Raw genomic sequence first — 22,264 nt, 5'->3', positions numbered from 1 at the left:
CTTTCATCATAAAACTGCCTTCAGGCATAACATGCACAAGCATGAGCCACATATCTTTATGAAATATGCCACTGCAGAAGTGCAGTCCAGTTTTGCTAGCTAATTGACTGGAAATCATTCTCTCCATTCACCTTGGATAAGAATTAAATTTGGTGAAGTCCTCAGTTTGTCATCAAGAGTTACATGGGCATTTATCTGTAATAAAGTTTATATGTGTTCGTGAAGAATTAGTTTTTTCTTTCCTCATTAACTACCACATAATATTTATGTCCATACACAAAATGCAGGGAAACACAGTGTTAGCTATACAGAATCCTTTTCATTACCATGTACAGTATGTTCATTATAGCATCTTTACATAGAGCTGGGGTGATAATTTACTTCTTGTTGTATTTTCAGGTTACTACACAAGTATTCCTGGAAGCTGTAACTTTGAAACACAAGACCAAGAATGGACAAGTGTATGTGGATTAACACAAGACCCTAATGATGATTTTGACTGGAATATTAGCAACAGTGCTGTTATGGGACAAGTGGGTCCTCATACTGACCACACACCAGGTATTGCCATGTGTACTACATCACTTTTGGGAAAATTAAATATTCACCAAATTAAAAAAAACCACAACCAACTACCTGTCAAGGTAACAGCAAATCTCAGTGTGATCAGCTGATGCATCAGAATGGTTCGAAGCCGCGATAAGAAAGGTTCAGATTGGACATTAGGAAGCATTTTGTTACCGATAGGAAGGTCAAACACTGGAACAGACTCACTAGAGGTGGTCAGTGCTCCAAGCCTGACAGTGTTTAAGAGGTGTTTGGACAATGCCCTTAATAACGTGTTTTAATTTGGTCAGCCCTAAATTGATCAGGCAGTTGGACTAGATGATCGTTATAGGTCTCTTCCAATTGAAATAATTTTATTCTATTCCAATAACAAATTTTATCTATACAATGTCAGCTTCTGATATTAAAATTTTCTGAAAGTATAACTAGCTACAGTAATACTCTTCTCCTTGTCAATATTTTAAAAAAATCTTCCTTTCCTGGAGTGTGGCACCATCCTAATGAATTCTCGAAAAATATGCAATTATATGTAGGTCCTTAGAGAATGGCTGAAATGCTTAAGGTTTCTACCTTTCTTTAATTTACCTCCCTGGCACTGGCTTGCCAGAAATCTTAATACTGAAGTGTTCCACAAGATGTTGCTGATAGACTGCTACCAGAATGCCTATTGATTGTCAGAAGAATGAAGTGTATTTATAGGCAATTATAGTAATCTGTGTTATGTAGATAGTTGAGCAATAATTATATATGGAATTACATAAATATTAAATAATATATTCTCTACATTATACAGTATATCTGGATGGGATATTAATTTCCATCACAAATATACCAATGTCTATTTGAGAAGTACTTAGCTGTCTTTCCAGAAGCCTTAATGGTTAGAAACCCTATCTTAATTCACATCTAATCAGCAAAGTATCATTAGTATTCAATCTAGAAGTATCACAATCTCTACTGCTTTTGTTTTGGATTTGTGAGCAGCATGATCTCCAGGTCTTGATTCTTTTTTTTGTGTGTTTTATGTTTCCAAAAACAACAGAGATGTCTTATCGTGGGTTGCTGTAACCATTTCTGTTCTACCCATTTATCCTCCCTTTTCCTTTAGAGGATTCTGCATCTGCTGCAGGAACTGCACACCTGATCATGAGGGAACTGCTTATCTACCATAAATCACAGCTTTTGCAGACATCTACACTAGTTTGTGTTGTTATTAGAGCCTGTAAATGTGGAAGTTCATTCCTCTTGGAAAGGAACAGAACAGACATGTAGAGGTAGAAACAGCTGTTCCAGGCAAGCTGCCCCTTGCAAATAAGTAGTTTGACTTGCTTTCTTGCTGTTCCTTTGATGTAATGTGATGAGAAAACAACTAGCCCTTGGCTTTTCAAGATTTGGTGTGATTTTCTATTTCAATTTCTGTCATTTAATTAGTTCTTTGTTTCTGTGAAATTACCCAGCAATTGTAAGAAAAACAAAGTTAATAAAAAGTGAAGCAAAAGGAAAAGAAAAATAGAGCAAATGTGTTTGTAAAATTACCCAGACTTGTAATTTTACTTGTAAATTACTTGTAAATTTTCCTTGTAAATTTACTTGTAAATTGCCGAGGCAAGAAATATTCACATTGGCTATAGAGAAATCTCTTGTCAGAATTGCCAACAGCTTAAATACTGATGGCCTGTAATGTCCAAAAATATCTATCAGCCCATTACTTACCCAAATCCAATTCCTTCTTGTTCCAAATTAATTTTATCTAGTTACTAAGCATATAAATTCAGTGTACAGAGCATGTATGCCATTATAGCAATATAAATAAGTCTGTAGTATTGTATCTATTATGTATTAAGTGCATTGGCACAACGTTGTGTGGAGGAATCTCATATTGGTTTAAATGTTTCTTGTATTGCTTCATGTCTTCTGTCTGGTGACCAGTGAGAAGACCCAAGGGAATGGTGTGAAGCTGTGTCAGGGGAAGTTTAGGTTGGATATTAGGAAAATGTTCTTCACCCAGAGGATGGCTGAGCATGGGAACAGGTTCCCCAGGGAAGTGGTCACAGGACCAAGCCTGACAGAGTTCAAGAAGCATTTGATCAGTGCTCTCAGGCACATGGTGTGACTCTTGGGGTGTCCTGCTCAGGACCAGGAGTTGGACTTTGGTGATCCTTGTGGATCTCTTCCAAGTCAGATTATTTTATGATTCTATCTAGCCCAAGGGACATCTAGAAAAACGGGGAACAGTTTTATACCAAAGAGGAGATATTTAAATTATAAATTAGTAAGAAATTCTTTACTCAGAAGGTGATGAGGCACTTGGAAAAGTTGCCCAGAGAAGCTGTGGATGCCCCATCCCTGGAAGTGTTCAAGGACAGGCTGGATAGGGCTTTGAGCAACCTGCTCTAGTAGGTGGCATCCCTGCCCATGATGTGAGGATTGGAACTAGATTATTTTTAAGAGTCCTTCCAACTCAAACTATTCTATTATCCTATGAAACATGCAAAGCATTAACATGGAAGATCTCCATACAACCAAGGTATGGTATACGTGTGAGTGGTAAAAAACGATTAAAAAAATGTTAGCATCTATGTGTTTACAAATGCTTATAATCTGAAGCATAAAATAGTATTGAAAAGCTCCAAATGTTTTTTATCTTTTTATTAAGGTAAAGGACAGAGGTTTTTGTATGTAAACTCATCTGCCCAGAAGGAAGGAAACAGAGCAAGGATAACTACCACCAAATTCTTCCCAGCTAGTCTTGGAGTCTGTAGGGTTCGGTTCTGGTTCTGGATGTTTGCTTCTAGGCAAACAGGAGTCTTAAAGGTAAGAGAAAAAGCACTTCTGCTACATCATAATAACACTTGCTTTAGTACTGTTTGCATTTTTGTGTCTAGAATTAACAAAATCTCAGGAATTCATGTTAACAATACCTCATCACAACTTCACTGCAGTTACACCTATATACAAAATTTTTGTTGACAAGATCAAGCGACAATTCTACTTTAGTTTTGGTTCCACTTGAAGTCCTTTTGTTACATATGTAAGAATTAACACTGCACATTTAACTGCTATAATTAAACCTGCCCAATATCAGCACAGTTCTCTGCACAATTCACTCATTTACATAAAATAGAAATGGTTTCCAATGTTTAATGGTTTAAAATAAAAGTTTTTAAAATATTAATATAGTCATGTGTAAAGGGTGTTTTATTAAAACAACTGTAAATAAGGTATTTAACTGTATTAACAATTATAGCTCAAACTTCTATGAAAATGTCATCTTGCTGTTCCCCAAGCATCCTTAAAGGGTACCTCTTTGGTTATTAAGTACTCTAGTAACAGTTCAAGCAGTGATGTGAACCCCTGGCAAAAAACTCATTTCATGGGACTCACTGAATAAATATGTTACACAGCTCCTTATTAAGTGGTCTGGGCAAGACTCCTATCTGTGGTGGTTTGTTAGATTTTGAAAATACAGGTTATGTTTGTTTTTTAATTTGGACAGAATAGAAAAATGTGCATATGCTATCAAACTTCTGAACTAAGATAGTCTATTTTAAAAGTGAACAAGAATATCTTTATGGCCTTGGACCTCAAATTAAGTCAGGAAGTTTGTACCACTGTTTTCTTCACTGGAAAAGATAATCATAGCACAATCCATGGGGTTATAGTTCAATTAGGCTGAAAGGGCCTCAGGGGGTCTCCAGTCCAACCTTCTGCTCCAAGTAGGGTCAGCTACAAGATCATGCCCAGTGGCTCAGGAATTTACCCAGTTTTGAAAATGGACATAAGTGGAGACTATTCAAACTCTGTGGGCAACCTCTGTCACTGATCAACCACCCACCATGAGAAGACTTCTTCTTCGCCAAAGAATAATATTAACTTTCATTTCACACTTTGTCTTTTTTTTTAAGTATTCTTTTTCTGGATGGGATTTGCATCTCCATTTCATCTCTAGTACCTAGTTTATGAATCCTCTGAGTATTGCTGTAAACAATTAATAATAAAAAAAATAACCCACTGTATTGCATGAAGTTAGTATAAGCAGCAGTAAAAAGCAAACAAATTCCTTTTTTTAATCTGTTGATAGCTAAATACTATGAGATTATCTATTATCTATTTGTTTAAATTCAAGTATCTTGGACATTACAGTGTGCAAGATTGACAGTGAGACTTTTTGAAGGAGCTTCTGAATGTTTCCAAGCTTCACAGAACACTTAGTGTCTCTGAATAAGTAGGTGTGTGTGGCCTCTGTGTGAGATAGTAGGCAGATGGTCACACAGAGCCTGGTTTTTAATATTTTTTCTTTTTCATTTTAAACAGACTAGTTTAATTAACTCTCATTGCCTTCAATTTCATAAAGAGATCTATAAAGAATCGTCTTACTTCCACATACAAATAAAGTTCCCTGTTTATGGTTTTGCAACATGCACTCTTTATGTAGAAATGTAACAGTATGCACAACAGACTGAAGCACTCAGCAAGGAATATCATCCTGTCACAGACTCAATTTACCCATATGGACATTTTGCTCTTTTCTATCAAACTAATAATCTATTCAAGCATCAACTCTTGCTGGTATTAAATCAAGAATATAAATTTTCTGTAACCATTCAAGTGAAAAAGAAAAAAAAGTCCAAAAAGAACAAACAAAAAAAAAGCAATAAAGTCAACAGCCCAGAACTTCTAAATCAAGAGCTCTGTAAAGATTTTTTTTCAGTTTGCACTGGAGGTGAAAGAAGTCAAACTGTAATAGGAAGTCTGAATAATGTGTTGCAATATAATAACATCAGTACAAAAGCTGATGTTATAGCTATTATCTAAAAGGCAGCTCTCTGGTCAAGTCTGAACTAAAAAAAAAAAGGACTACAGATAGGACGTGCTGAGGTGTGTGACTAAAATGACATACAGGGAATCCATAAAAAAGAAAGATAAAAAGGAAGACTGTATTGGTATAGGAAGTAGATGTGGTAGAACTACACAAAATAAGGTAAAGTTATAGGAATAATCTTATTTTTACCCTAAAAAGCAACTCTAAGCCCTGGAAAGGTATAGCTGTGTGGCACTTAATAGCTCCAGAGACTACACCATCTCCCTGCACAGCGTCCCATGAATTGTGTACGAGCGAGCCTGATAGTGAAAACAATTTTAGATGTGAAAGAGAAAAAAGCTAGCAAGATGAATCTCACTCTATGGTATGTAATGAAAAAAACAAAACCAACCAGACAAACAAATCACACCAAAACAAGCAATCAAAAAAACCTGACCAAACAAGTTGTAACGAAGTCCCGTTGAACAACTCTGTATCAGTCTGGTAAGACTGTGCTCCAGACTAATACTGATCTAGCTGATCTGCAGAGAACAACATTCTTCAGAAAATTCCATTACCCTGCCTCAAAAACATGACTTAGTTCCAATTCTGCACGGAATGTCCTGTGTGTTAGAAACTTCTGAATCCTTCTTTCAACTTCTATTTCATCTGGGAATGGTGAAAGTGCATGTACTTTTGAAGGTCATGAAATATAAACTGCTGTTTTCTACTTCTGACTGCTATAGTCATCAGCAGCTACGACTCAGGTGGCTATCCTGTACCCTATCCTGATTTTCAAGATAATTATCTTCCTGATCTTGCCTAAATCTAGCAGTTGGCATGCTGGGTGGTGCTATGTTCCACCTGAACTGCCTAATAACTGAGAAGCCAATGCAGATCTAAAGGGTGCCTAATAAGAGATGTATTCTCCCATTGTTTACAACACGTAGCCTTTAATTGCCAGCCAAGGAAGAAGGAAAATCTTGAGAAAGACAACCTGTATTTTCACTTCATTAGGCACCAGAGGCTTGATCAGCTGAGGAAACTTTCCACTGACTCCAATGAATAATGATGCAATGTTTTCTGCTTTACATCCTTAAGATCATGCATTTGAACTCCTCATGTTCCTTGGCAGTTATCATTGCATATTTTCCTTGGACTGAACCTACACCAGAGTCAAACTGAAACTGTTTCTCCAAAGTCCAAAAATCAGATTACAAAATTGTATCACATTTCATTCTCACAATAGAGAAGCACTTAAAAAAATTACTTGCCTCTTTTCTCTTTATTTCTCTAAACCTTTGTTTAAAGTAATAAAAAATTTCATTTAAACATTAATTTGAAACAATAACAAATTCAGGATTTTTTAGTAGAATTTACCTGTCCTATAATAAAATCTATTATACCTCAGTTTTGTTAGTATCAACAAATACCAAAGCAGAAAACTGATATATCAGTTATACTATCACATACGGAATTAATTTTGGTTTTAATTCTCAACTGTATGAAAAACTTCCAAAATAAATGGGCAAAGAAAGCTAAAGCACAATAAAAGCTGAATATTTTCAGTCTAACTGACAGATGATCAAAAAGATCCCCAATGAAAACGAAGAGATGTGAAAAACCCAATCATTCCTTGCTGAAACTGCTCTCCTGCATCATTAAATGCAACTAAATAGTCATAATATGCAAAGAGAAATATGGGGCTTTTTTTTTTTTTTACTTTTGCATCATAATGCAACAAAATTTGTTTGTACTAAGAGTTATTCTTGTTCAGAGCATATTAATTGATATATTAGACCAACTATGTGTTTAGTGCTGAATAACTTCCCTCTCAATGCTGTCACCACATACTTCTGAGGAAAACTAGTGGTTTTGTACTTAATAATGAAAAGCAATTTCTACTCCTGTTGGCAAATAGTTGACTGAAGTCCTGAAGCATTAGTATTCAGATCTCTTTCAAATAGCATCCATTCCATGTTAATTCAAAAGTTGCTGTAAACATTGTGCCCTTTTTAAAAATAATAATAATAATAATAATAATAGCCTATGCTTTTGGTTTCTCTATGAACAAATTATAGAGTTTATGACAATGGAATTGTGCAGTTGAAATGTGCACTATGAGTACAGAAAAGAAGCACTTCTAGTTCCTTTTTCTTTAGTGACTGGAGATCTTATCTATGAGAATTTGCTCTACATTTCATGTGCTGTATATTTTTACACAGGCCAGCAAAAATCTTGTGTACACTTAATGTACTTCCTGACCTAGAAGACGCTTCAAACTCTCAGTGACATGGGTAGTCTCAGGAAAGAATATAGTATTATATCTTACAGTTATTTCTTCACTTTCACTCGGCACAACCTCTAAGAGAATAAGATCTGTACCCAGCTAAAGGTACAGAGTCCTTGGGCTTCCCATTTTTCTGAACTCTCCTTTAATTCCACTGGATTTAGCATGCATTTTCAAACATGTATTATTCTTTTCAAAAATTCATCTAAATTTTTTAGAAGACATTTAAGAACACAGATCAATTCCTGGCATAGTTATGGATACAGAAAGACTTGGAGAATTGAAGTAAAAGTATTCAGAAGTATTTTGGCCAGTAGTGGAATGACAAATGAAGCAGAGCTGGGAGCTCAACTGAGATTTCCACTGAACCAGTTTAGTGATTTCCACTAAATGCTATCAGTTTCCTCAGATTACCTGTGTGATTATTGTAAGAAACCATACACCAGGTTTAAACTTTAGTCAAACTGAGCACAGAGCCACATAAATCACTACAACATATAAAATTATCTATAATAATTACATATCTGCACATCCTTACTCTTTGGTAAATATAAATTAAATCTCAAGGAAAAGACAGGCAAGGATATAAAATTACTTTGCATCTATGTGAACAGTAGCTAATGTCATGAAAATGTCACACTTTAAACCCAGCTTGGCTTTGTGCCATTCCAAACACATTGGCCAGTAAACATACAGCAGGTTTCCTGATTGATTTATGGTTTGTACTGAGTTTGAACTGCAGGATTGATCTGTATGTACACAGAATGATTCCATGCTCCATCTGAGAGCAGGCTTTGTATGGACATGATGCAATTCTCTTACATAGAACTGTTCAAGCAAGTATTGTGTCTTGAAATTTTTAGTACTATAAACTTCTCCTACTAACCTGACCAAAAGAAGTAGGAAAAAAATATGGTTTTAAACAATAGAACAATCTTTAATTGTCCTGTAAGAGAGATTCCAGTACTGTCTTCAAATGCTTTTCATTCTTCCCACTTTCCCAACATGTATTTGTGCAGCTGTGAGACTTAACAATGAGATATATTGAAAGTGATATTTTCTCATTTTTTAGGAGAAATTAATACTGAATGATGAAGTAATAGCTAAAACCACACTAACCTTATTATGTGCTGTAAAATTCTAGATCATCAAGATTGTTGTCTTTCATGATTGGTAGAATAGTGAATGGTTCTAGAGACACACGCAGGTACTGTAACTTAGTCCTAACTTCACACGTAGAGTTATTCTAATCAAGGGTTTCAACTTATTAAGGCCTTAGAGCCTGAAAAAGTGGTACAAATAGTTCTTAATTTTATTGTATGGGTTGAATCAGCTATTTCTTCTTGAAACCTGTCCTTTTAGCCCTGCAATATGCATGCTTTTAGGGAGAGAGTCTAAAATATTGCTCTTACACAGTCCTTTAACCAAACATCAGGCTTGACTAAATTAGGTCCTGACTTGGATTATTGTATATCAGTATTCTTGATGCTCACCTGCTCTAAAAATGAAATAACTTGCAAGAGCGTCAGGCATCAGAGATATTTTAATCAATACACCAGGTTCTACAAAGTATGTGGTTCATGATGCCATTTGGGTTTTTAGCTTATTTGTCCTACTAGGATGACTGGGAGAATCAAAGTTATTTAGTTATACAGATCATTAGTACAGGTTTAAGTTTATAACTTTCTTGGGCCTCAGGTTTTCTGTTCTGTCATTGAACTGGGACATTCAATTGGTAATATGAACCTATGGGTCACTGGAAAATTAGTTTAAAGGCTTAAGAGAAATGTGTTATTGAAAGTGATGAGGAGAGGATAATGATTAAAATATTCAGGCTCTTAAAGAAATAGTTATCATCTGGAATGGTTAGAGTATACTTATTTTCTTTACTCTGGTTCTTTTTCATTATTTTTGACCTGGTTTAGATTGCATAAGGATTTTGAATACTTGAGTGGGAAGAGCAATTACCTCTGTATTCTTCAGTTTCATGTGCTTGGCATAAATTCACCAATTCTTGGATAATTGGCTTCATTCTTTGTCTTACCTATTGTTTTCACTATTTAATTATTTTTATTCATGGCTTTGCTAAATATGCTTGCAATAATTTTCTGTGACTGTCTAAAACATATTATTATAAATTGCTTGTACCAGATAACAGCCATCAATCCATAGTTGCTAAGCCTTTTATTTTTATCTCTAAAATCTTCATTCCGTCTATCAACTATAAGGAGGTCACCTTTTAGAGATGAAAGGATAGCTCAAGATCCTTTTCAGTCTTTTCTTCAATTTTTAAATTAATTTGGGGTTAAGTCTTTTCTCATTAACTTCTATACATCAGGTTGAGATTGTCTGTAGATTTTCATATTAATGATTGTATTAACAGTTCTTTTGATTTTCAGCTAAAGCTGAACCAGCATTAGCAAAATTATTCAGTAACATCTGGTCATCACCAATAGGATGCAGATTTCAACCATAACTAAGTAATACCCAGGCAGGAGCTGCACTGCTGGACTGTGTTCCACTTGCTCCCCGCTTTCCTGTTGCTTAATGCTGATTCAGTTGCATCTCTTGGGTTTTGTCATCAATAGGTATACACAGTTGAAGAACATGGAATGGATATTCTTATGTGGTCTTCTAGTAGAAACGAAGAAAACAAATGGATGTATGCAAGTGTAGTCCTCTCCAGTAACAGCCCTTTCAGAGTTGCCTTCGAAGCTGAAGTGGGGTGGAGTGAACCCACAGAATTTGCTCTAGATGATATTTCTTTCACCCCAGAATGCATTGATGGAGGTATGCTATTACACAAATATATCTAATACATGTTTTCTTTTCAGAGGGAAAGGAAAATTGTGGCATTTCATATTTCAATGTGTATCACAGTTACAAAAACTGAAATATTTTCCTTTTGAAATTATTACAATAGTTGTATGCTTTTACTTAATTCCAAAAAAAAAGTAGAAAAGAAATGGGTGCAGCATAATCATGTAAAGAAGTATGTGTTTTTCAAAGGAAAGAAAAATGTGAAAAGGGAAGATCAAATTTATCATGTATGACCCTCATGGCAATTTTTTTCATTTTTTCCCTAAAGGAAAGCCATTATACCTATTAGAGGGGCTCCTATCTATTTGTTGTCTGAGTGCAGTGTCTGAATAAAGTTATTTTCTCATGGTTTGTGGATGACAGTTTTGTATTATAGCTAGAAGTTGAATATATGAATAATTATACCAACTCAGAATATTACTTCCATTTAGGGCCTCTTAGTGCTCTTAGGAACCGTAGTTGAGAAGGATCTACCATCATTCAAATACATTGGTTTTCTCCCGTATGAAAAAAAATTAGTGAAGGTTTTATTTTGGGAGGAATGAATATCAAAGTGGTTCACAATTATTTTAAAATACGTTAGTTCTTTTATCTTCATTTTCTTCATAAAATATCTCAGCAGTGTCATGTATTTGCCTCACTGCCAGGCTCTTGAGAGTTTACAATCTCACTTCTGCTAGACAATTTAAGTGACTTGATCTGCGTAGAAAAAAATTCTAATGTTTGATAATGCCCTGTTTATTCTGTGTGGAAGGCAGTGCTTTACTCTGCAAACAAAATACAGCACGATACAGTATCAGAAAAAGAGCAATGTATTTGCAAATACAGATTCTAATAGAAATACTGGCCATTCCTTATTTTGAAAAGTCAAGAGAGGAAGAAAACCAAAGAAACAGAAAACTCCTTGTGCAGAACTTCATTTACAAGGAACAAGTAGGAATGATTATGGTTAAATAAATGCCAATATTAAGATTATAAAAATCTTGGATACTTTCCTTCCTATTAAACAACTCTTGTTTGGATAGGATAGCCTGTGTATGAACTAGTTGTCATACTGTTCCAAACAATTTTTCTTTATTATTCTTATTGTGGTAAGCACCTCCTTGAAGAATTAACCACATGCTGATTAAAGCCTAAAGTGAAAGAATATGTTCACACAGGTGGCATTTACTCAGTCTTAAGCTCAACAAAAGGTTTGTTTATTTTGTCAGAATAGGCTCAGGCAAATAATATTTTGGAATGTTATTCAGTGAGCTGCAGGCTATGTACATAAACAGGCAATTGTTCTACCCTTATTATGTAAATCACCTTTGTTAGCCATGTCTTAAGAATTACATAAGCATTTTCATGCATAATATAGCATAATAGGGAAATTTTCAAATTATATATTTTAAGTACCTGTAATTAACTGGAAGACCTAGTTCTATATTTCAACAATTTATACAACTCAATTTTCTAATTTTGTGGAACTTACACTTTGGTAATTTATTATGAACAAGCCTGAATTCAGAGAAAGGAAAAAAATGTTCCATGGAAAGTGTATATTAAGGAATTCTGAAATAATCATAACTACACAAATAAGGTAATTTTAATGAAGCAACATTTTCTAATCACCTTATTTTTCTCTAGAGATTTTCCAGCTGTAGAATACTTCAAAGTATCTCACTTGTATCACACTCTCTCTCTCTTACAAATACAATATATCATAAGTTTGGGCTTAAGAAAATTTGTTAGTTATATTGTTGAATAAGCCAAAAACTCATGCCCTATCTACATGGAGTTTGTGACTTGATAAATAATCTCCTCTCCAGACAAAAAACTATATCTAGATGCTGTTACTTAAGATTGGGTTTGTACTGCCCCTGGAAAAGTTCTATCCTAATAATCTTTGTTAGCCAGGTAGGCCAAGTCTGTGCTTGTGAGGAGGCAAGAGAACTGCACAAAACCCATGTAATAAAATAAACCACAGAAGTTTAGGAAGAAGAACCTATATCTGACTTTTTAATACTGTTCCCAACAAAGAGCAGCTACTTAGGAGGTGCTATTTTTCACTAATAGTTGTTGCTGAATAACTGCTTCAAAATTTACATGGTTGTGGTGGTTTAGAGCTGGCTCCCTGCCAAGTCTCCAAACCCCACCACAAGAGCTCCCCCCCACCAAAACCAAGGGAAAAGGAAAAAAAACCAAGAGAACCAAAATAAGAGAGAACTAAAGCAATACATATATATATATATTTACACTTATATTACATATATATACAATTACAAAAACTATACACACAGAAGAGAAAAAACCCAACACCCGAAAATGGAAAAGAGAAAGGGAAAAGGGACTAAAAAACAGGTATACACACTCAATAAAGAACTAGCCAAAGAAAATCTTAATATTTTCCTTGAGATAGCACAATCCCCCAAACGCCACCACCACGCTACCGGACCCCAGATCAGCAGAAACAACAGGCCCTGTAGGCCCGGCCAGGCCTCAGCTCCCCCACAGGAGTGAGACCGACCTGCAGGAGTCTGCTGTCTCCAAACCTCCCCAGAAGGGAGGAGAGGAAGAAGCTTCTCTCTCCGTCTATTTATATGTTTGGTTACGAAAAGGAATAGGATGGAATACTTCCGTCCTTCCTTCCTGGCAACCAGGAAGGAAGGCCTAAACTCAAAACCATTACAATGGTAAAATTTGAAGATATTACCCTCAAATAGTATAAAAGCACTGTCCTGTAGATATTTCAGCAGGAATATTTTTCTGTAACAGATACTGTGGGAAAGTTTACCTAATCCATTGTCAGTCCTACTTTGATTTTTGCTCATTATGTTTATTCAAAGACCTAGCTCAAAGAAAAGTGTATTACCTGCGGTACAGATTTTATGTAACATACATTCTTTCAGAAAGTAGCTTTGCTACTGTAGATATTTCTTGTCTCTCTGTATTACTATTTCTCAGCTTTTCTTTAATTACTTTGGGTTTCCTGAGGCAACATGTTCTAAATAGAAGCAATCACAATTTAGCTGGTTGGGAGCTCCAAGTAATAAACCATTACCAGCAGCTCTAATTCAGCTGTGGTTTTATGTTTTTAAGTAGTCAGCCCTCATTAGCCATGAGAGTTTCTAGATATCCAAGAATACTTCTGAACATTTAAATAAACTGTGGTCAGGCTAGTGCTAAGTCAAGCTAGGCCTACTGCAGAAGTAGCTTCTAGCTGATGCAGATGCAGAGGGAGCTGCAGCGCCAGCCGTCAGTGGCAAGGCATCTGGCCAAGTTCAGAGTTATCTTCTAAATGAGGTGTACTCTTACCACTTTTCAAGGTCCATGACTTTCTGCTGATAAAATTGTGTGATCTTATTTTACAGGAATTAGTGCATCCTACGAACCAAGGAATTTAGTTGTTACTCAGTTCTAATAATTTTTATTAAACTTTTAAGTAATTGCTTGATTTGAAACAAACAAACCAAAAAACCCAAACACCTTTTATTTTTATTTAATGTCTTAATTTTTGAAAATAAAAGTTAAAAAAATGTCAATTTTTGATTTCAGATGGACCAAAATTTCCAAAGTATTGAATCAGATTTTGTATTCATTAGTAGCTTTCTCATAGTATTTCTAGTTCAGCTGAAACAGGAGGCATCACAGAAATTCTAAAAATTATGGATATACCTAATTTAAATCCTAACACTAGCACAAAAATGCCTAATATCCAAACTTTATTCTGCTAATGAAAATCAGAATACTATGTTTTGTCATTCACTCATTACTGGAAAAATAAACTGGATGGATAAATTCTGTGTAATTTAAATAGTAAATGTATTAGTTAAATAGCACTTCTATGTGTTGGAAAAGTATTCTCAAGAAACAAATAGTAAATATATTTGTGATATCTTCCAGAGATCACCCAAGCAAAATATCTGTGCTTGTGGAGATCTGCTACTGGAAGGTAAATCCCACTACAAAGTCAGCACTGAACGCTGCTGCAGCTCTTTCATGCAGTGAAGTCACCCACTAGGCCCTATTTAGCAGCAGGTCTTTGTGAACTCAAATTGTACTGCTTTAAGTAATTGCCTTAATGTTTTGGTTTATTCAAGAAAATAGTGCTGACACTTTTAAATGAATATTTGGGATGAATCTTTAGTATAAATAGGAGTGCAAATATCATGCAGTGCCTGAGGCTCTAGAGTGAGAAAGCCATATTTGTTTTTCCACCATCAGTCATGCTTATCATCAGCTCAGTATTAGTATTGCTTAGTGAAATAATTAATATGAATGAAATAAATCTGGATGTGCCTTTGTGTCTATTCTTTAACTCCATCTTTCCTTATCAGTATCTTTTTTTTTTAATTTCTGTTTTTAGTCTGTTTGGCCTTCATAGTTTACTTCCTGCAGCTGCTTAATGCTATCTGAAGTATTTTCCTTTTCCTCTGTTTTGTGAACTACTTTTCATCATCTTTCTTTATTTTATTTTCAAGCTACTTCTACTTCTGTACTTTTATAATTTCCTTTCTTTACAAAACATTTTTTTTTAAAATGTCTTTTTAGCCTATAAACTTAACACATGAGAAAAAACTGTCCCTGTTACAAATTTCCCCCCACACCCTACTGCAGCTTTCTTCTCATCTGGAAGGTTTGGCTTCAGTAGAAAAAATCATTATTTAAGGTACACTGGAGATAAAAAGGCAACTCAAATAAAGCAAAACACTCAGCACAGACAGGACATGTTCTCTCTAACACTGTCATCTGATCCTGGTGGAAGCGTGAATACAAAAACTGCTATTTTCCAGACTGCTGTGGGTTGAGTTTTTCTCTGACATTGTTATAGTTCTTGACTTCATCACATAGGTTATCAGCAAAAGAGCCAGATTTTCCTTTTAGGTGTGGAAGTACAGTAAAGTATTTGGTGGTTTTTGACAGTTTTCACTTAGGTGCCATAACTCTTCTAAGTCTTCCCATTGCTCTGTAGCACAAATTAGACCTTCTGTAAAGGTTTCAAATAATCCTTATTATTATAAGCAAGCTTTCACTCATTGTGAAGAAACAAATAGAAGAAACAAATCAGAATCTGTGAATTACAAGGCTGATTTTGGCTTTACATTCAAGTCCAAGCCACCTATAAAGGTCTTTTTAAAAAATTTGCGCAAAGGCTTCCCAGTACCATAAAACCTAATACCATCCAGAGACTGAATCTTCAATTTCTTTGAGCCATCATAAGACAGTCATGAGATATGGTTACATCCATCCCTATAGATCAACTTTTCTAACTTTCTAGAAGGGGTGATATTGTAAAGAACTTCATGACAAAGGGAATAATATTTCAATCAAAATTTAGGATAAACACACTCAGAACTTCTGGACAGCCATAGTAAGCAAAGAAAAAGTGCATCTAGAAATATAACCTGTCGCCAACCTGCCTGGGAAAGAGTATAAGAAAAGGGAAACTATACTTTCTCCAATGCATTCTGCGTTGCCAGCCATTTGTAATTCAACCTTCTTGAGCCATACATAGTCTCATAATAATTATTCTCAATTGTTTTTTTTTCCTTTGAACTTGTCTGTTCTCCTTTTAACACCAGGGAAATTTTTAATATTCAGAAATTTAATTATATGCTGCTGCTTGTATGAATCTAGGCTTATATTCATGAATAGAAAAGCTGTTCCGTGCTTTCTCATTCAGGTCTTGAAATGTATGAAACTTTTATTTAAGCCTTGGTGATTCACTCTTTTGTCTGGTGGGTAGGATTTCTTTAAGACTTCTCCATAATACAGTTTCAGATCTCACAGTAGATGCATACTTGACAGATCCAACCCTGAAGTTCCTTCAGTTAAATAATTTGTATTGACCTCCAACCAACAGCAGAATATATGGTATATCAGACCAAAAAGTTATGATAAGTGCAAGTTCAGAAGGTGAGAAGGAAGGTGTCCCCAAGGGCCAAAGTTATAAGGCCATAGTCTTTGTTCAAGGTGGAAGGAATTAAACTTTATCATTGTCATTTGTTTCAAACTGCTTATGAGCAGAATGAAGATAGATTCCAATACTTCTTAATTTAATAACTTAGTATAAAGGAATAGTGACTATAAAGACTATTTCCATATAGTTAGATAGCAGAAAGAAAGAAAGAAAGAGTGAAAAAATAAAAATCTATGTGGCTGGTCAAGGTTTTAAAAATCAATATTAGTCGGAACCACTATAATTTTAGATCATATGTGGTGTCTTGAAGGTATCTAATTTTCAAAAAAAGGGAGTAACTCCCCTTGTGATTTCAGATAAGAAACCACACAGCAAAGGTACACAAGCTTGGAAATAGTGTCATAACATCTTGGCTAGCTATTATTTCTTTGTTTCTCATAGCATATATTCATAGAATCAGAGGATATAATGAGTTAGAAGTGACCCACAAAAATCATGAAGTCCAACTCCTAGCCCTGCACAGGACCATCACCAAGAATCACACCATGTGCCTGAGAGCACTGTCCAAACTCTTCTTGAACTCTGTCAGGCTTGATGCTTTGACCACTTCCCTGGGGAGCCTGTTCCAGTGCTCAACCACATATTGAGGACTTTTTCCCCATATTTTATCTCTGCTTCATGAAACACACTCTTTGAATCCTGGTTGTTTATAAACCTTCCCCGTTCTTCCTGCCGCAGTCTTCCATTTGCTTCGCAACAGGATCTGTGTGTTTATACATAATGACAATCTTTAACCACATTATTGAATACTCTTTACTCACAGCTCTCTTTTACTTTTTCCAATACAGAGATGAGAGATAATTGAATGTTTTGTTTTCTCTGTGCGCACTATTCAGATACCACAGAGTCACAGAATATTCTGAGCTGGAAGGGACCCACAAAGATCATCGAGTCCAACTCTTAAGTGAACAGCCCATACAGGGATCAAACCCATGACCTTGGTGTCATTGGCACCAACTGAGCTAATCTCAGGATCACTCCTCTAAATATGAAATTATTTACCTTTATGAATTTTTTCTAAACAGCATATAGCTACAGTGTCCAAATACTTCAAAAGTATTTGATAACTACCTGCATAACTACTTCTTATTGCATAATGCTATCTACCCACCAACTAAAAAGAAAATGAAATAAAATAACCTCTGTAGTTTTGAGTGTTAGTTTGGAGATGTCCAAACCATTTTTTTTCAGGGTTATCAAAATAAAGAATCCTGAATTGAACAAGAAGCAAAATATGAATTGACCAAAATGTTTCTCCTATATAGACCCTAAACTGGCAGACCAGCAATGAGCATTATGGGCAAACTAATCAAATAATGAAATAGCCTAGAAGCCTATTTGTAGATAATTTTATATGGTCTCCAGTAGTTTGAGTAGATCCCTTTTTATTACTAGAAAAGCATAAATGAAACTTGCATCTAATTAAGAGACAACCCAAAAAGTAGAGCAGGTGTTTGTGTGAAGTTTGTGCAAAAAAAATAGTCCAGTGGCACAGAGAGAATGTTGCTGAGGGGTGTGCCTGTGTGTGTCTGTGTCCCTGCGTGTGTGTGTGTGTGTGTGTGTGTGAGGCAACATTGAGAAAATTCTGCAGCAGAACAGGACTCATCTGAGAAAATCTTAGAGTCAATGATCCTGTGAAACTCGGAGAGCCTGGGTGTAGGAAATACTGGAAGGGTTAACTGCCCAAGTGGCTGATACTACAGTGTTAGATCATGGGGGAAAACTCTGTAGAGGAGACTTCTGATTTCTTTAAGTTGCAGAGCCAAGGGAATCACTGAGAGCTTGTCTGCTCATGCTTGCAGTGAAGCAGAAATCTCTCTCAGGTTATTTTTTTCTCAGGGATATAAAAAGAAGAAACTTAGGGAGTTTCTTTCCTCAAGGGCAAGAAATGAATCAGGGGGAGCTGTTGAGGGAGGCTGCCTATAAAAACAAAGGAGGGTAAGGGGAAAGATTAGTACTAATAGAGGACTGGAGATACCAGGGAAATTTGTAAACAGTTTCTTTACTTAATTAGTTTTTGCCTGAAACCAATCAGTATATGCTTTAGATACTCTTTGCTTGGCAGAGATAGGTTATTTCTGCATTTTTAGAGTAAAAATTATGACATAGTACCTTAGGGAGCTTCTTCAGCCTGTTCTAGTATCTTCCAGTGCCCAGACTTAGCTGGCACCAAAACCAAAAACTTTTGTGGATTTCATAGAAAAGGAACTGGGAATAATTTTAGGATAAGATAATCACACTGTATAAACTAGCATAATTATTGGCAAGTCCTGAATATGTTGTGTAAGTTTAAATCAATAAATATACTATCTTTGTCCAAATTCTTCAGTTTCTCTTGGCATTCTTATAACTTGTGCAAAATACTGAAATCTTCTGAATCGAGCTAGATGTCTTTTGGGAAATTAAAAGTCTTTGGGTTTATTAATAGTGTATTAAAATAGTTTCATTAATATTGAACCTCCAAACCCCATTTGTTTACACCAAAAAAACCCTCAAATCACAGAGATGGCATTTTGCCTTGCTAAGTTCGTTCATAAAAATCAGCATATTTCCTTGGAGGATGGAGAGAAATAATTTTTGAAAACTCTCAGGTTCTTCCTTATGTAAAACTTACCCATCTCCTCGAAAAGTGTAAATCACAAGCCAGATTTATCTCAGACATTATATCAATCTTTTCTTCAGGGCTCTTCTCAACTGCTAATGATAAATTTGTACCTTTTTTCAGAAGTTGAGAAATAAAAGATAGTGTTATACTTTCATCCCACTTATGAAAATGTGCTGATTCCAAGAAACTGTTCTTTCCTCCACTGAAACCTGTCCTATAGTTCAGCCCACTTCAATTTTTTTGAAAACTAACGCTTCAGAGCCTCTCCAGTTCATCATTGCTCCTTATAAATAAACAAGTAAATAAATCCATCACAATAGCAGGCATAGCTAGCAATTCCTGTACTCTTAGCAGAAATATGGCAAATATTGCCATATTGCTGTCACAGGTAGTCAGTGTGTTCCATTCAGAAGCACTAGTTCTCTGAGTGAAAACTAAATCATATCTTGATTTTACTGGCAGTAAACCTGTCCGTTTTCCATTATGTTTGTATGTTAGCAAACTGTGATCATTTAAAATAAATTCTGCACAAGATATATAAAACTCTGAAGTCACTGGGCCAAGTTCTGCTTTTGTTAATTCCAGCTTTGTAACAGGGTCTCTGGGACCCTTTTCAGCACCCTGCCACGTACCTCTGTCTTGCCATGAAGGGGAGAGACTTAAAGACTCAATTGGTCAGACTCAATTTCCCCCTTTTTTCTTCTTTTTTACAAGCTTGGAAATTAACATTTTATTTTCTAGCAGAAGCTTTATTGAAACTGATAAAATTTCATGGACAGATTGTTAAAGTATTTGAGGAACTTTGGTCTGATTAATTTTTTTAACAAGGTTGTTTCCTTGCAGTCACATTGAAAGGGCTGCTTTCATACCCTGATCCAATGTTTATTGAAGTGAAAGTGAGGACTGACACCTATTTCAACTTAATGAATGCACTGGATTGGTCCTGTAATTAATTTATACTCTTGTCTAATGTAAACTATTGGAGGGGGTTATTTTTGGCCTCTTTTAGCTACCGTTAATAGGTCCACTGTTTTTATTAGATTAACTAGGCAAATTACTTATGCAAATATACAGACAGGTTGTTAGTTTTCAAGGGTCTGATGCAAGGCCCATTAAAATCAATATGAGTTGTCCCATTCACTTAAATGGGCTTTAGAGTGAGCTCTGATACAACTGAGTTAATGCTGCCTAATAGCATATGTGGTAACTTTATTCCATGCTTCCTGGTGTTGACTTCAATGCCAATGTTCACTAGTCTTCACCAAAATTCACTGTTACAGGTGATATATAAATATAAATGGAGACCTACTCTGCACCAAAGGTCTTGGTATTTGAAGAAGAAAGGCAGAAAAGAGGAGGATAGCCTGGAGGTGTTGCTTCATTCAAATTAAGCATGTTTATGTGTTTCTTGCTGTGCTAATGACTGTGTAATATAAACATTTACGTTAAATTAACATTTGGGTAATAGCAGTTCTGTGGTTTCCTCTGACTGAATCACTGTGATTCATGAATGAAATATTTGCAGTGCTGATCTGTGGAGTTTGCTCTATAGTCAGGAAAGAGGATCATTACACTCCAAGGATGACAAAGCCATAATACAACAAAAAAGCATATGTGTATATAAAACGTTCATCAAACAACAGTAAGCCTTCTACAAATCCCTGTCCCACAAACATGTAATTATGTCCTTGACAATGAGCACTCACTGACTTAATACTTTTCATATTGTAAAGGCTCCTTTCTTCTAAATCATCAGCTCATGAGCTCTATTTACCGTAAACATGTTTTGATGGTTAGCACACTGCAATAAAAATGTATGTAAAAGAACTTATTTGATCTGATGACAATGAAATACAGATATATACAGTTCTAGTTATTACAGTTCACGAAGCAGTACATGCCAAATTTTGTTTGCTTTATGCACTTGTCTGATTTTTATGTTTTTCTATCTACCTCAGCTACCTAACTTATCTTAAAAGTGTGAAAGTGCCTGTGCAGTAGCACTTCCTGTCCTTAGATAATAACTCAGCCAGCACAGCTGTTGTGAATAAGTTTCACAAAGGAATAGGACCAAATTAAAAATCAGGTATTAGGAGCTAATTAAAATGTCTTTTTTATGATATACAAGTAGATTTTCTATGCACATTCTTAAACCCTTTCTTTAATTTTGGTTATTTGCCACACGCAAGGTAAAAATAAATGCAAAATAAAAGACTGAGTGCAAAGTAAAATAAATAAGGACATGTACTCATATTGCTACTTAAAAAGTCATGATTCCTTTAGCTGTAATGGAACATCAACAATTTACTGCTGTTTTTCATGCAGATTTAAATTCAGACTGTTTTGCAGTGCAGAAGTTATTTTTGCTGAAAATGTTTTTGTTTAGTTTACTTTTCATCTGTGTGCAAATACTGTACATATTCTTGAAGATATTTCGTCCTGCTTTTTAGTGGTCATGCAGCCTGAACACAGAAAGCTTTTGTCCTGTCTTCCTTAGAACTTACCATTTTCAGTAGATTTATCTCCAAATCTTTAAACAGTTTCAAAGAGATACTGCTTTTTAAAAAAGGAACCTGTACAATATCTCCTCCACTTCTGAACGTGGTCTGAAAACGAGAGCCATGCGGCACTCATCTGAGTGCTGTGTTGGGAACATCTTTTCTGCATTTGGGAAAAGGTGAGGGAAACATTTTCTTGGCATGCCAGTATCAGGTAATTGTTGAATCTAACAATATTAAGTGACAGAAATTACCTGTGGGCCACAAAGAGATAGTCCAATTTGCATCGAAAAAGCATACTTCAGATTTTGCTGTTTAAATAACTTTTGTATATATCTTCAAGAGGGGAATATAAGATTCATGCATATGCATAAGTTTAAAGTTAGTTTCCATGGCTGAGTTGGGTGTGTACCACTGTGTGACTCGGCGCATGGAGGGCATTTATGATGAGTCCCTCATTAGTGCCAGCTAATTTTTCACTGCAAACCACATTGCAGTGTTAACCCGTTAGTTAAATTCTTCCCAGTGGCAAGAAAACAGAATGAATATTGCCACTCTTTAGAAAGAAACATGTCAGTGGGAGATACTATAATGATGAGCTTAAAATAAATAATTACATAGATGATAGTTTTGAATACAAGTAATTAGTTTTGCATTAATGTTGCTTGAGATTTCAGTTGGAATTATTTAATGATTTTCTACATTTGCATATTCCTAATTG

At 35.4% G+C, this 22,264-nt stretch overlaps 1 protein-coding gene across 1 annotated transcript in view; it reads left to right on the top strand.

Annotated features, from left to right (window-relative positions):
• MALRD1 (MAM and LDL receptor class A domain containing 1) overlaps positions 1–22,264 on the top strand; it is a 248,160-nt gene that overhangs the window by 168,916 nt on the left and 56,980 nt on the right. Inside the window, exons 30-32 of the mRNA XM_027695630.1 lie at positions 400–561; positions 3,224–3,381; positions 10,247–10,448. Coding sequence (XP_027551431.1) covers positions 400–561; positions 3,224–3,381; positions 10,247–10,448 — 522 coding nt within the window. The remainder of the gene's footprint in view (positions 1–399; positions 562–3,223; positions 3,382–10,246; positions 10,449–22,264) is intronic.

The sequence above is a fragment of the Neopelma chrysocephalum genome, unplaced genomic scaffold (assembly GCF_003984885.1).
Source record: "Neopelma chrysocephalum unplaced genomic scaffold, ASM398488v2 Primary Assembly neopelma1_102, whole genome shotgun sequence".
Lineage (NCBI taxonomy): Eukaryota > Metazoa > Chordata > Aves > Passeriformes > Pipridae > Neopelma > Neopelma chrysocephalum.
The sequence above is the reverse complement of the archived record's forward strand: the minus strand, read 5'-3'. Positions and strand labels throughout refer to the sequence as shown.